The following is a 12519-nucleotide window of genomic DNA, read 5'->3' as shown; positions in this document are numbered from 1 at the left end:
GAAAACAAGACGCTACAGGCAAAAAAAAAAGTGTGTACTAATTTATTTTCTTTTTTAACTTTTTTATTTGTTTATTGTTATTCTTACTCCACTTATTGTGTTGAGCTCTCTTATTCAAAAAAAAAATTTAGTCTTTTATATTCTTATTTTTTAGAAATATTAAAAAAATTAAAATTTTTGAAATAAAGACTAAAATTTTAGTTTTAATCTCTAACCACCAAATATAATATTAAATCTCAATATTCCAATCTCAATTTATCAAATGCTATCCTAGTGTTTAATTTTTGCTTCGTAGCACATGACCAAATTCAATCTTAGTCAAAACCTATATCAGAACTATATATTTATATAAACATATATGGGTTGGTTAACATAATTTTAATACTATTTTATATTTTAACATATATTTTATAAAAATACTAATTTATAATTATTTATTTTTGTGCATAACATAGTTGTATCCTATTAAACTAGGAAGCTTCTTGGATGGTAAAAGTATTTTTAGGATACATTATAAAATTGTGAAAAACTTGAGAATTGTTTATAAATATGATAATTTAGCATTAGCCTCTGTTTATCGCTGATGTGGACTGAAAATTATAACCTTTAAATCCAATTAAAGTTAACGTGAGAAGGAACAGTAAAATCAATGAAAGCAATATACAGAGTTCTTTCATTCCTTGGTTTCCAATGCAATCTCTAATAGCCAAGTTTTCATTTTTGGGAAAGGGAGGTTGGGGAGGCTCGTTTGCTTACCTTTTTGACTGAGCTTTCAAACAGTCACGTGCTTTAAACGTGACCACTTTCAACCCTTTAATCCAAGTAATATTAATAGAAACTACAAATTCTTCCTAATCATGGCCACTTAAATTCTTAATAATTGTTCCTAAAAACTCTATACACATACAATTTGTTTCTCATTCACTCATATAGCATCTTTTACTTTGGACCTTAAAGATCTAACTTTTACTTTCCCCAAAATCTCAATTTAACTTAAAATTCTCTAATATTATAACCTTAATATTTTGTTTTGCATTACAAACAAGATACATTAATTTTTATTTGGATTCAATATTTATTGGTTGATATTACAGTGCTCTTCCCATTTTTCTTTTTTTATCTTTCACTATAAAAATTTGGTGCATTTTTAGAAGAGTAGTGCATCTGAATATTCGGCAATGATGCACCAAATTTTCATAGTGAGAATTAAAGGAAAACAAAGAAAGTATTGTTCAGATATCTTGGGAAAGCTTAATCCCCAAGGCAAGTAAAATTTGAGCTTGTTGGGAAACTGTAACGAAACGAGAGAATTGATGCAAGAATTCTTGACGAACATAATTAGCCTGTTGTAACAAAAAAACAAGTTTCATTTGTTAGTATCCATTAGCTGTTAAATCTGAAATAAATAATTTTATGACATTGGAGACTATATAAGTTAGATTAACTAGGACACAAGATTTATGGTTAAAACTCTGTTTAATGACTAACTTTATTTTCACATCATGAAATACAAAGACACCAACATAGAAGGGAGAAAGAAAATTCTTTTTTTAAATAACACTCAAATCGGTTTCAACGAAATTTTTTGGCACTTTAGTTCTCAACAAATTTTTTATTTTTAGAATTTTTTGAAAATTACTTTCGCCAAACAGATTAGTCTTTCGTCGCTTCAATTAAATGTTTAACATACATGTTGAACAAAAGAGTTCCTAACAAATTTTATTACAAGTCAATTAGGTCTAAAAATTATTATGAGAAAATGACAAATAGGTCATTGACCTTTTGATCGGCAACATTTAAGTTCTCAAGAATTTGAAAATACATTTAAGTTTCTGACCTTTTTAAAACCTAGACATATTGATTCCTCATGTTCACTTGGGTCTGTAGACTCAACGGAAAAATCAAACATAACTCTCGTTGTACAACTGCTTGATACGGATGCACACGTAAGAGAGTTTTTAAAATTGAACAAATTAGATTCAATGATCGATATGTCAAGATTTTGAAGAGGTCAGGAATTTAAATATATTTTTAAATCTTCAGAGACTTAAATGTACGTAGACCAAAAAAATCAGGGATCAATTTGTCATTTTCTCATTATTAATTCACTTTTATAACAACAAAGAGACCAAATGAGAAAAATTTTCAAAGACTTCCAGAAATAAAAAATTTGTTGAAGAACAAAATATCTGTTCTGAAATACAATTTATGTGTTTACTTTCTTTTATTATCACTTTATTTTAGATGGACAGAAAATATGGAAGTGTTGCTACTTACCTGCTTTAGAAAGCTAACCATTTGAGAGACAAAAATCAGTTGAGATCCCTTGTCACCTGCTGCTGTTGCTTTGGCATGCAGTTGATGCAGTTTTTCCATGCCTTGTGAAAGAGCATATTCTGCTTCCTCACATGATTTTCCAAACTTTATAATATCACACACTTGTTCCTGGGAATTACATGAATCTTCAAGTTGTGGCAACATAACCTGTATCCAAAGTAAATAATATATATTATAGGGTGCTTAATTTTAGTATTTATTTGATAAAATTTTAATGATTTCCCTTAGTAAAATGATCTTGTCCAATATTTTCTTTACAAAATATAAATACAACCATATGCATGAGAATGAAAAAAAAACCCAATATATTTGGACACAGCATGAATCTATAAATATCTCATTTAATTTCTAGCAAACAAGCATCACTACCTGCAAAATTTTAGAAGGGCGAAAGCCTCCGATCCATCGAAAATCGCATTCGTCCGTTCCACAACAGAAAGAAGAACTAAAATTCAAGACATTTACATTTGGAGCACTTGTTTCCATCTGAAAGAGTTAAAATTTCTCTTGGAATTGATGACAAAAACTCCAAGGCACTAGAACACTAATGGTGATATTTAGAAGAAGACTGAAAGCTATATATATAAATTAAAGCACTTTGGCAAACATATTTGAAAGTAATAATAGTTGAGGAAGCTTTATTTATTGTGTTTGGATCTACCTAACAAAAATTAAAGATAGAAAAAGTGAGACTACTAAATGTATTATTAATTAGCAAGCATATGATTCATGTCATTATAAAGTTGTTTAATCTGGTTTCTTGAATATTTAGGGAATATCCGAACCAAGGTGAGTTAATATACTCTTGGTGTTGGCCCTTCAAAACATCCTAGGACAAGAGTAATGATGTGTAAAACTTGTCTTTAATCTCAACCATGAACTTTAACCCATTCTTGTTCCAAGGAGGCAGATTCTTAGTGCTACCTCAATCTCTCTTTGACTCCCCTTTATGTATCTTTTGAGGGATATACACTTAAAAGAACAAAATAAGTATAGGGACATATTTTATTAATTTCTACTTTAATGGCTGCATTTTGTTTGAGAGATAGGATACAATACAAAGATAGAGAAAGAGAAAAGAATTTGGTGTTTTTTTATCTTGTATTTTTTAAAATATAGAAAATATATTACATTTATATCTTCAGATATATTATTTTATACTTATTTTATTTTTAATTTCAGATTTCACCATCAACTCCTAATGCCATTTATGTGTACATTGGTAAATTTTTTCTAGTTCGATATATATTCGTAAGTTTTAGAGTATTTTTTAACTCAATTCGATACGTTAAAATCTAATTCGGTTAGTGTTAGCAATGAATTGGCATAACTTGTTTAATTTTTGTTATGTATTTTCATTTGTGACATAAAATATTTTATTTTTTTATGGTATAGTTTTTAAAATAACTCAATGTTATTATGAATTAGTATTTATAAAGGTAGTTGTGCAAATTAGTCATTGCAAAACTTGTTATAAACTCGTTACAAATTTGTCATTATAAACTAGTTGTTGAGAAGAGTAAACATTACTAACTAGTTGTTGCGGAAGAATCTATAAATGACTAAACTGTAGTGTTAGGGGAAGTACATTTTATGATTTGTAATAATTAATTAGTTATTATTAGTATTTTTAATAGTGTTAGATTATATCTAATAATATAAAATGGTGTTTGTTATGGTACGATAATAAATTTATACGTACCGATACGGTTAAAATATGGATAAATAACAATAAGATATGTGGAATTTATTTTTCACGTCAGCATTTAAGGTTTTTTTTAATATATAGTATATCACTATTTTTACTAAAACACCCTTTTTAATTAAATAAAAATAAAAAATATTTATTTATTTAATTTTATAAAAAGACTTAAACATTCTTCCTTTATTTGATTAGACAAAAATATCCTTTTAAATTAATTAAATTTTAGAATTCAATTAATCCTAATTTTATAATTTCAAATAATTGAAACAACAAAATAAAAACATATTAAAAAATAAAAAATTAAAATTGTTCTTTATCTATGTTAAACATATTAAAAAAATAAAAAATCAAAATTATTCTTCATCTCAGTTCAGAAACCTTCTCGTTCACGCCTATGAAAGATTCAGTCTTCTTCATCTTCTTCTCTCCTCTTCCTATCCTCTTTGCTCCTTGATCTCTCTCATCTGTCTCAATGTGCGTGCAAGACGCCATTGTTTTGCTAGAATGCCCTAACCGATTACCCAACCGAGGAACCTTAGCTCCACACAACGGTTAAACGCAAACCCATCCCTCCCATCAGCCTCGAGCTCCTCCTTCCTCTCTCCGTCATCGATCTCACTCCCTCACCTCCGTCCATCTCCCGCCGCCGTCGCCGAAACGAGCTTCGAAGTCACTGTCGTTATCGTGCAGCTCTGTTCCACCGTCGTGCAGTTACTGTTTCAGCTTTGAAAGCACTGTCGCGCAGCTCGGTTCCATCGTCGCCGGGCTTACCTCCTTTTTCCGTCGCGCAGCTCTGTTCCATCGTCACCGGCACTATCTCTGTTCCACCTGCCATCCCTTCGGTCGTGCCCTTGTCTCCCTCTTGCTCAGGATTTGCTCTGCTCTGTTCTGTTCTAGGGCTTCTAGCTTCTAGGTATTTTTTTTATAACAATTATTGAATAATTATTGTTAGTTAATTTGTGAACTTGTTATGGGTTGAATAATAATTGTTGAATAAGTGTTAATTAATCTCTAAATCTTACTGTTTTTACTGTGAATTACTCCATTATTAATGATTCTGATAATTCATCGAAGAAGGCTGTGTTTGATGAGGATGAGAAAGATAAATACAAGGAAAGGAATTTGGAAAATAGTTTGAAGAGAGAAGAGAGTGGCAGTGGAGGAAAGTCAACCTTGGAAGAATTGATAAGGGAAGAGGAGAAGAAAAAGGAGAAAATCAACAGGAAGGACTATTGGTTGCGTGAAGGAATCATTGTTAAGGTTATGAGCAAGGCCTTGGCAGAGAAGGGGTACTACAAGCAAAAGGGTGTAGTGGAATGATACATTGGAAACTTCATGTCACCGAAAAACTCTTTCACAGTGGGTTAGCTCATAAAGTATGCTCTTCATTCATATAGTACTACCTTCAACAGAAAAATACTGAAGAAATATGATAAGGTATTGCATTATTTGTGTCCCTTTTTGCTTGTTATGTTTGGACAATTCAGGTGAAAAATTATTATGAGGCGTGTTAATTAATTCTTTAATCTGTATATGATTAGTACTTAATTAATTCAATTGTATTTGTCACTGCATGCAGGTTCATTATTCCAGGCAAGGACAAATGTTCAAGTCACAGGTCCAGAGTATGCACAAGGAAATTTTGCAAAGTCCTTGGCTTTGTGAGCTTATGGCCTTCCACATCAATCTGAGGGAAACTAAGGTCCAGTCTAGGAAGGCACATGCTTTCTTTGATGGATGTTCTCTAACGTTTAAGGATGGAAAACCAGCACTCACTTGTGAGCTACTTGATTCCATCAAAATTGATATCGACTTGACTTGTTCTATATGCCTGGTAAGTTAACTCATTATTAGTTGTTGGGTGTATTGGAACTAAATTTTTGTGCTTTATTCACATACCGAGCATCTTCATTCAGATTGCAGTCCCACTATAGTTATTTATTTGTAGATTACTGTTGCTTGGATGTAGCCATGCAAATAGATCTAATCAAATTAGAGATTGTGTCAGAATTTTAAACCCAAGGAAAAACTTTAGCTTTCACTAAAATGTAGAAGATACTACCTCAGAATTCATAAACTGTTTTCTATATGATTGCATACTGTTTTCTATTTTTAGAACTTTGTGAAGAAAACTAGAAAAGAATGAAAATAATAAAACTTTTTAGCCTGGAAACAAAAAGTACTATCATTGAAAAGAAGTAAACTGATACGCCTAACAAGGAACCCAGCCAGCAAACTCAAAACAGCAGCCGTCCAATTGAGGAACCAGAAGAGAATGTTGAAGCAACAGATGGGCTAGCCACTGAGAAAGGCCCAACAAGTAAGAGAGAAAGAAGAGCCCCATCATGGATGAAGGATTACCATATGAACTAATAGAGGGAGAGCATGATAGTCAATCCATATAGGCAGTTAGTTAGGATCTCAGAGGAATAAAAGGTAAGGGGTAAGGAGAGAGAGAGAAAGAGAGAGAGAGAGAGAGAGAGAGAGAGAGAGAGAGAGAGAGAATTACCAAAGTGTGAAATGGAGTCATTTTCCCAGGACTCGAAGCTGGGGGTAGCGTCATTGTAACTACCGGTGATTGTTGAATTTTGCTTAATTCCTCTATTTCATTCACCTTTCATCCCGTTCATGTGCATTTTCATATTTTGCATTCATTGAGTCTAACAAATTGGTGCTTTCGTAGAGAGAATTCGGAAATAGAATCAGGAACTCCACTGTCCCGCTTGGAGGATGCTTACCAACAACATCGGTCCGAGATCGCAGCGCTTCAGAGAGGGCAGATCAAAACCATCGCTCAGGTTGTGGAAACCCAAAGCCGACTTGGATCTGTGGAAACGTCGGTTAAGAGCATTGAGAAGATGCTCAAGGAAAGCTTGAAGCTCAAGCAAACGATACCGGAACATGGAGAGAGTTTCGATTCCGCAGGTTCTACGGGGAATCTCCATCTGTCACAGTGGCCGAAGGGAGTTCGGGCCGAGCTACCAGTTTTTAACGGCGAGGGAGTGGAGGAATGGACCTTCTGAGCCAGGGAATATTTCGTGCTTTATGCGGTACCAGAGGCGTGGAGAGTGCGGCTCTTGTCCTTCCACCTCACCGGCCCAGCATATACATGGTATCGATAGTGCGTAAATAATGGCATCATGTATACTTGGAAGGGATTCTTGGAGGCGCTAATCACTAGATTCGGTCGCAATATTTTTCATGACCCAAAAGCAGCGTTGAAAGATCTTCAACAACATTCCACGGTCGCAGAGTACCAGTCCCAATTCGAAGATCTAACCAACCAAGTCACGGGACTGACGGAGGATTGGCTAGTGTCACTCTTTACGGCTGGGTTGAACGATGCACTCAAGTGCGAGCTCATGCTTGCGAAGCCTAAGACATATGTGGAAGCGGTCGCCCTTGCCAAACTGCATGAGCAGAAGCATAGTGCAAATTCTCTCAATCTGTGACCACACAGCCACCGTACAGCCGGAGGTACTCCTACCACTCTCAGCCATGTTTGGCCACCATTGCTATGACCACCCTCATCATCCGCATCATTGAAGTCCCCAATACTTGAAAAGGGACCCCCTGGCTCACAAAGCGGGAGCAATACTCCTCATCGTCGACTTACAGCTGCCGAGATTAAACAGCGGCGCGAGAAGGGACTTTGTTATTATTGTGATGAAAAGTATTCGGTGGGACATAAGTGCAAATCATCCTTTCTACTACTGGTGGGAGGTGAAGAAATGGATGAGTTACTTCATGGGTGGCAAACTGAAATGACTAATCCAGAGGGAGACTCGGCCAGCTTGGGAACACCCATTCCGGAGGAAGGCGTGGTGGAGATAAGCTTCAATGCCATGGTAGGGGTGTACCACCTAGAAACTATCAGAATTGCTGGAACCTGTGAAGGGAACCCAGTAATGGTATTAGTGGATGGGGGAAGCACCCATAATTTCATGAAATCAGCGACAGCAAGGAAAGTGGGCTTACCAATCGCTCAAGTACCGCAGTTGAATGTATATGTTGGTAATGGCGAGTGTATTGGTTGTGTTTCCAAATGCAATCAGGTGCCACTGCATATGCAAGGATTTGGATTCCGGTTAGAAACTTTCATTCTGGATATCAAGGGAGCCGATATTGTTTTGGGGGCACAATGGTTAATGCAATTAGGTGATGTAACAATGAATTATTAACAATGGAATTCGTGGTAGGGGGACAGACTGTAAAGCTGCAAGGTGAGCGGTTGTTCCAGCCAGGGGCAATCAGAGGTAGAACTCTTAACAAGATGGTCACTGCCGATGTCATCGCTTCCTTCCTTCATTTAAGAGTGCTGGAACCGAATGAACTTGAAGCCACACCAGAACAGCAAGATCAACAAGTGCATCAAGTATTGGAAGAGTACCAAGAGGTGTTCCAAGAACCCACCGAATTACCTCCACCCAAAGAAATTGAGCACCAAATTCACCTCCAACAAGGAGCAAACCCGGTAAATGTACGCCCCTATCGTTACCCACACTATCAGAAGGAAGAGATTGAGAAATTGGTGGAGGAAATGCTACAAGCAGGGGTTATTAGAGAGAGTCACAGTGCTTTCTCCAGCCCAGTATTACTCGTACACAAGAAGGATGGGAGCTGGCGTTTTTGCGTGGACTACCGTGCATTGAATGCAATTACCATTAAGGATAAGTTTCCGATTCCAAATATTAATGAGATCCTTGATGAATTAGGTGGTGCCGAGTACTTTTCCAAGATTGACCTCCGTTCTGGCTACCATCAAATTAGAATGCGTGAAAGTGACATTCCAAAAACAGCCTTTCGGACACACTTGGGACATTATGAGTTCATCGTTATGCCCTTTGGGTTAACCAATGCCCCCTCCACATTCCAGGCTACTAGAACAAACTATTTCGTCCTTATATTAGGAAATTTGTAGCGGTTTTCTTCGACGACATTCTCGTTTATAGCCGGTCCAAGGAAGAACACCTTTGCCACTTGCACACTGCCCTGTCAGTGCTGCAACAGAACCAATTTGTTGCCAAACTTTTGAAATGTGTCTTCTGTCAAACCCAAGTAGAATATCTTGGTCATGTGGTCAGTGGTGCCGAGGTGCAAGTAGATGCTTCCAAGATAGCCGCCATAATTGAATGGCCGAAACCAACCAGCTTGAAATAACTACGGGGTTTTCTCGGTCTCACTGGATACTATCGACGCTTTGTAGCTCAGTATGCGCATCTTGCTGCCTCAATGACGGACTTGCTCAAGCAAAACAGCTTTCACTGGAATCATCTAGCTGACTTAGCCTTTGAGAGGCTTAAGGCTGCTCTTACTCACACCCCCCAGTACTTGCCCTCCCTGATTTTTCTCAACCCTTTATAGTGGAGACAGATGCTTCGAGTCATGGAATCGGAGCTGTTTTATCCCAAAAGGGACATCCCATTGCTTATTTCAGCAAGAAACTCAGCGGGAGGTTGTCGATGGCATCGGTATATGTTAGAGAACTTTATGCTATCACACAAGTTGTTGCAAAGTGGAGGCATTACCTTCTTGGTCGCCATTTCGTCATTAAAACTGATCACCAAGGCCTTCGTGAGCTTATGAATCAAGTGGTGTTAACCCCTGGCCAACAATATTACCTCACTAAGCTGCTGGGATATGATTTTGAGGTGGTGTATCGGTCTGGCTCCCTGAACAAAGCTGCTGATGCTTTGTCTCGGCAAGGGGAGGAAGCTGCACCCCCAATTTGCTTCCAAGCTTTCTCATCAGTTAAATCAGCTTTAATTCCTACATTGTTGCGTGCCACTAGAGAAGATCCAGAGACAAAATTGCTAATTGAACAATATAAGCAAGGAGAATTGCCCTCTGATTTTTTCTTTCAAGATGGATTGTTGGTTTATCGTGGCAAAATTTGGGTCCCAGATTTCGAAGGTATCCGCACACAACTGCTTCAGGAGTTTCATAACACCCCAATGGCTGGACACCACGGCGAGCTCAAGACGTATAAGGCTATTGGGGAGCTTTTCTTTTGGCCGGGCCTGCGTAAAAATATTCATAAGTTTATTCAGGAGTGTGATATTTGCTAATCAACCAAATATATGACTTCTAAGCAACAAGGGTTATTGCAACCGTTACCTGTGCCAAGTGGGCCGTGGATGGAACTCTCAATGGACTTCATTGTTCAACTGCCGAAGTCTGCTGGATACTCTGCAATCTTGGTGGTTGTGGATCGCATTAGCAAAACGGCACACTTTGAACCATTGCGAGCTGGGTTCACTGCTAGTACAGTGGCAAGAATTTTCATTGGGTCAGTAGTGAAGTTTCATGGGTTCCCTTCCTCCATTGTATCCGATAGAGATCCCCTGTTCCTCAGTCATTTTTGGCGCAACCTTTTCGAATTCAGTGGCACTCACCTCCACTATAGTACGGTGTATCACCCTCAAACTGACGGCCAAACGGAAGTCACTAATCGCTCCCTTGAACAATATCTGTGTGCCTTTTCCCATTCTCAACCACAACAATGGGCAACCTTCCTACCATGGGCAGAGTTTTGTTATAACAGTTCCTACCATTCAGCAATCCAAATGACACCACACGAAGCTTTACATGGGTTTCCAATGAATCTACCACCAGGATATACACCGGGGTCCTCTCCAGTCATAAAAGTTGACTTGTTTTTACGCACCCGTGAGATTTTGAATGATGAACTCGCGTATTACCTGCACCAAGCCAGAAAGCGTATGAAGAAGCAAGCAGATCAGAATCGAAAAGATAAGGAATTTCAGGTGGGAGATTGGGTATTGCTCAAGCTCAAACCTTACCGGCAATTGTCGCTGTCTCGCCGGGAACACCCTAAACTTGGCCGAAGATATTTCGGGCCCTACCGTGTGAAGAGTAAAGTGGGGAAGACTGCGTATCACTTGGAGCTGCCAGAGGGGAGTACGATCCACCCCGTCTTCCATGTATCCATGCTGAAAGAGTTCCACGGCGCACAAACTGATGACGCACCCATCCTCGATGTGGCTCCTGCATCGTTCCAGCCAGTGCCGATGGCAATTGTGGGACAGCGCTCAGTCGAGAGGGATGGGAGGCAAGTGATGCAAGTCTTGGGGGACTGGGAAGGCTTGCCAAGAGATGAGACATCATGGGCGGATTGGGATGAGTTACTAAAGTTGTTTCCGGAACTCAACCTTGAGGACAAGGTTGTTCTCAGGGAGGGTGTAGTTGATACGCCTAACAAGGAACCCAGCCAGCAAACTCAAAATAGCAGCCGCCCAATTGAGGAACCAAAAGAGAATGTTGAAGCAACAGATGCGCTAGCCACTGAGAAAGGCCCAACAAGTAAGAGAGAAAGAAGAGCCCCATCATGGATGAAGGATTACCATATGAACTAATAGAGGGAGAGCATGATAGTCAATCCATATAGGCAGTTAGTTAGGATCTCAGAGGAATAAAAGGTAAGGGGTAAGGAGAGAGAGAGAATTACCAAAGTATGAAATGGAGTCATTCTCCCAGGACTCGAAGCTGGGGGTAGCGTCATTGTAACTACTGGTGATTGTTGAATTTTGCTTAATTCCTCTATTTCATTCACCTTTCAATGCATTTTCATATTTTGCATTCATTGAGTCTAACATAAACAGACCCTTAATAGTATCTAATAATTTTTGAATCTATAGCTCTAAAGAATTTAACTTTCAATTTTGGAGTAGTGCTTACAGTGTATCCTTTATAACTCTATTAATAAGCTAATGTTTGAAATACTTGTACAGCTGCCAGAAATACTGGGAGGAAATGGCTCAATCAGAAACGGTAGAGAGGCTTAAACAGATAAAGGAACACTGGAAATCACAATGCAGGTTATTCGTAGGTGTCTAAGCAAAACGAGTCAAGAAGCCATCTCGGATTCTGCGGTCAAAGCTTAAATGTGAATACACATTTGTTGATATATGGTTTGTGTATAACATTCTGAATCGTGTTTGTTAAAACCGCATGTAAGCTGGTGTTATTTCTCAAGAAGGGGTTATTTTTCAGTATCACTAATAAAAAAGGTGTTTCCTTGTGACATAAATTTTCAAGCAAAAAAACAGGGATCCAGCGATGAGATGGAAGCCGATTCCCTTTTTCTCTTTCTTTCTTTTCGACTAAATCCTCATTTTGGTCTTAAAAGGTTGATCTATTTTTCTATAATGCAAGAAATATAGTGGATACTAAATCTTCCTTAAACATATGATCCTGATGTTTAACTTTTTACTTTTGAGCATATGGGTGGAGGGCAGGAGATCTTTTATGATATATAATGAAAACTCAAAGTATTTAACTCGCTCTTTCTTTCTAGCAGAAGCTTCCTTCAAGATATACGTCCTTCAAATGCAATAGAGAGGTTAAACCAGCAGAGTTAGGGCATGGTGAATTCATTAAAGATAAATCTGCTTCAAAGAAAATTGTTCGAAGTGGTAATAAACGTGGACGAGGGTCTAATGATCAAGGACGGGGTA

At 37.7% G+C, this 12519-nt stretch overlaps 1 protein-coding gene across 1 annotated transcript; it reads right to left on the bottom strand.

Moving 5' to 3' along the window:
* Positions 1–987: 987 nt before the first annotated feature.
* Positions 988–3208, bottom strand: LOC112711447 (TGACG-sequence-specific DNA-binding protein TGA-1A). The gene is made up of 3 exons (XM_025764108.3): positions 2707–3208; positions 2278–2484; positions 988–1343 (listed from the first exon to the last, which is right to left on the bottom strand). The coding sequence occupies exons 1-3, from the start codon at positions 2821–2823 to the stop codon at positions 1233–1235; spliced, it is 435 nt and encodes a 144-aa protein (XP_025619893.1). The 5' UTR covers positions 2824–3208; the 3' UTR covers positions 988–1232.
* Positions 3209–12519: the final 9311 nt, after the last annotated feature.

The sequence above is a fragment of the Arachis hypogaea genome, chromosome 9, assembly GCF_003086295.3.
Source record: "Arachis hypogaea cultivar Tifrunner chromosome 9, arahy.Tifrunner.gnm2.J5K5, whole genome shotgun sequence".
NCBI classification, from domain to species: Eukaryota; Viridiplantae; Streptophyta; class Magnoliopsida; order Fabales; family Fabaceae; genus Arachis; species Arachis hypogaea.
This window is presented reverse-complemented; position numbering and strand designations above follow the sequence as displayed.

Excerpts from the sequence above, each read along its gene's own strand:
- LOC112711447 (XM_025764108.3), bottom strand. The coding sequence starts at position 2,823 with ATGGAAACAAGTGCTCCAAATGTAAATGTCTTGAATTTTAGTTCTTCT. Across the intron at positions 2,485-2,706 it reads GCCCTTCTAAAATTTTGCAG|GTTATGTTGCCACAACTTGA; the intron begins GTAGTGATGCTT and ends CTTTGGATACAG. Across the intron at positions 1,344-2,277 it reads TGGTTAGCTTTCTAAAGCAG|GCTAATTATGTTCGTCAAGA; the intron begins GTAAGTAGCAAC and ends TTGTTACAACAG.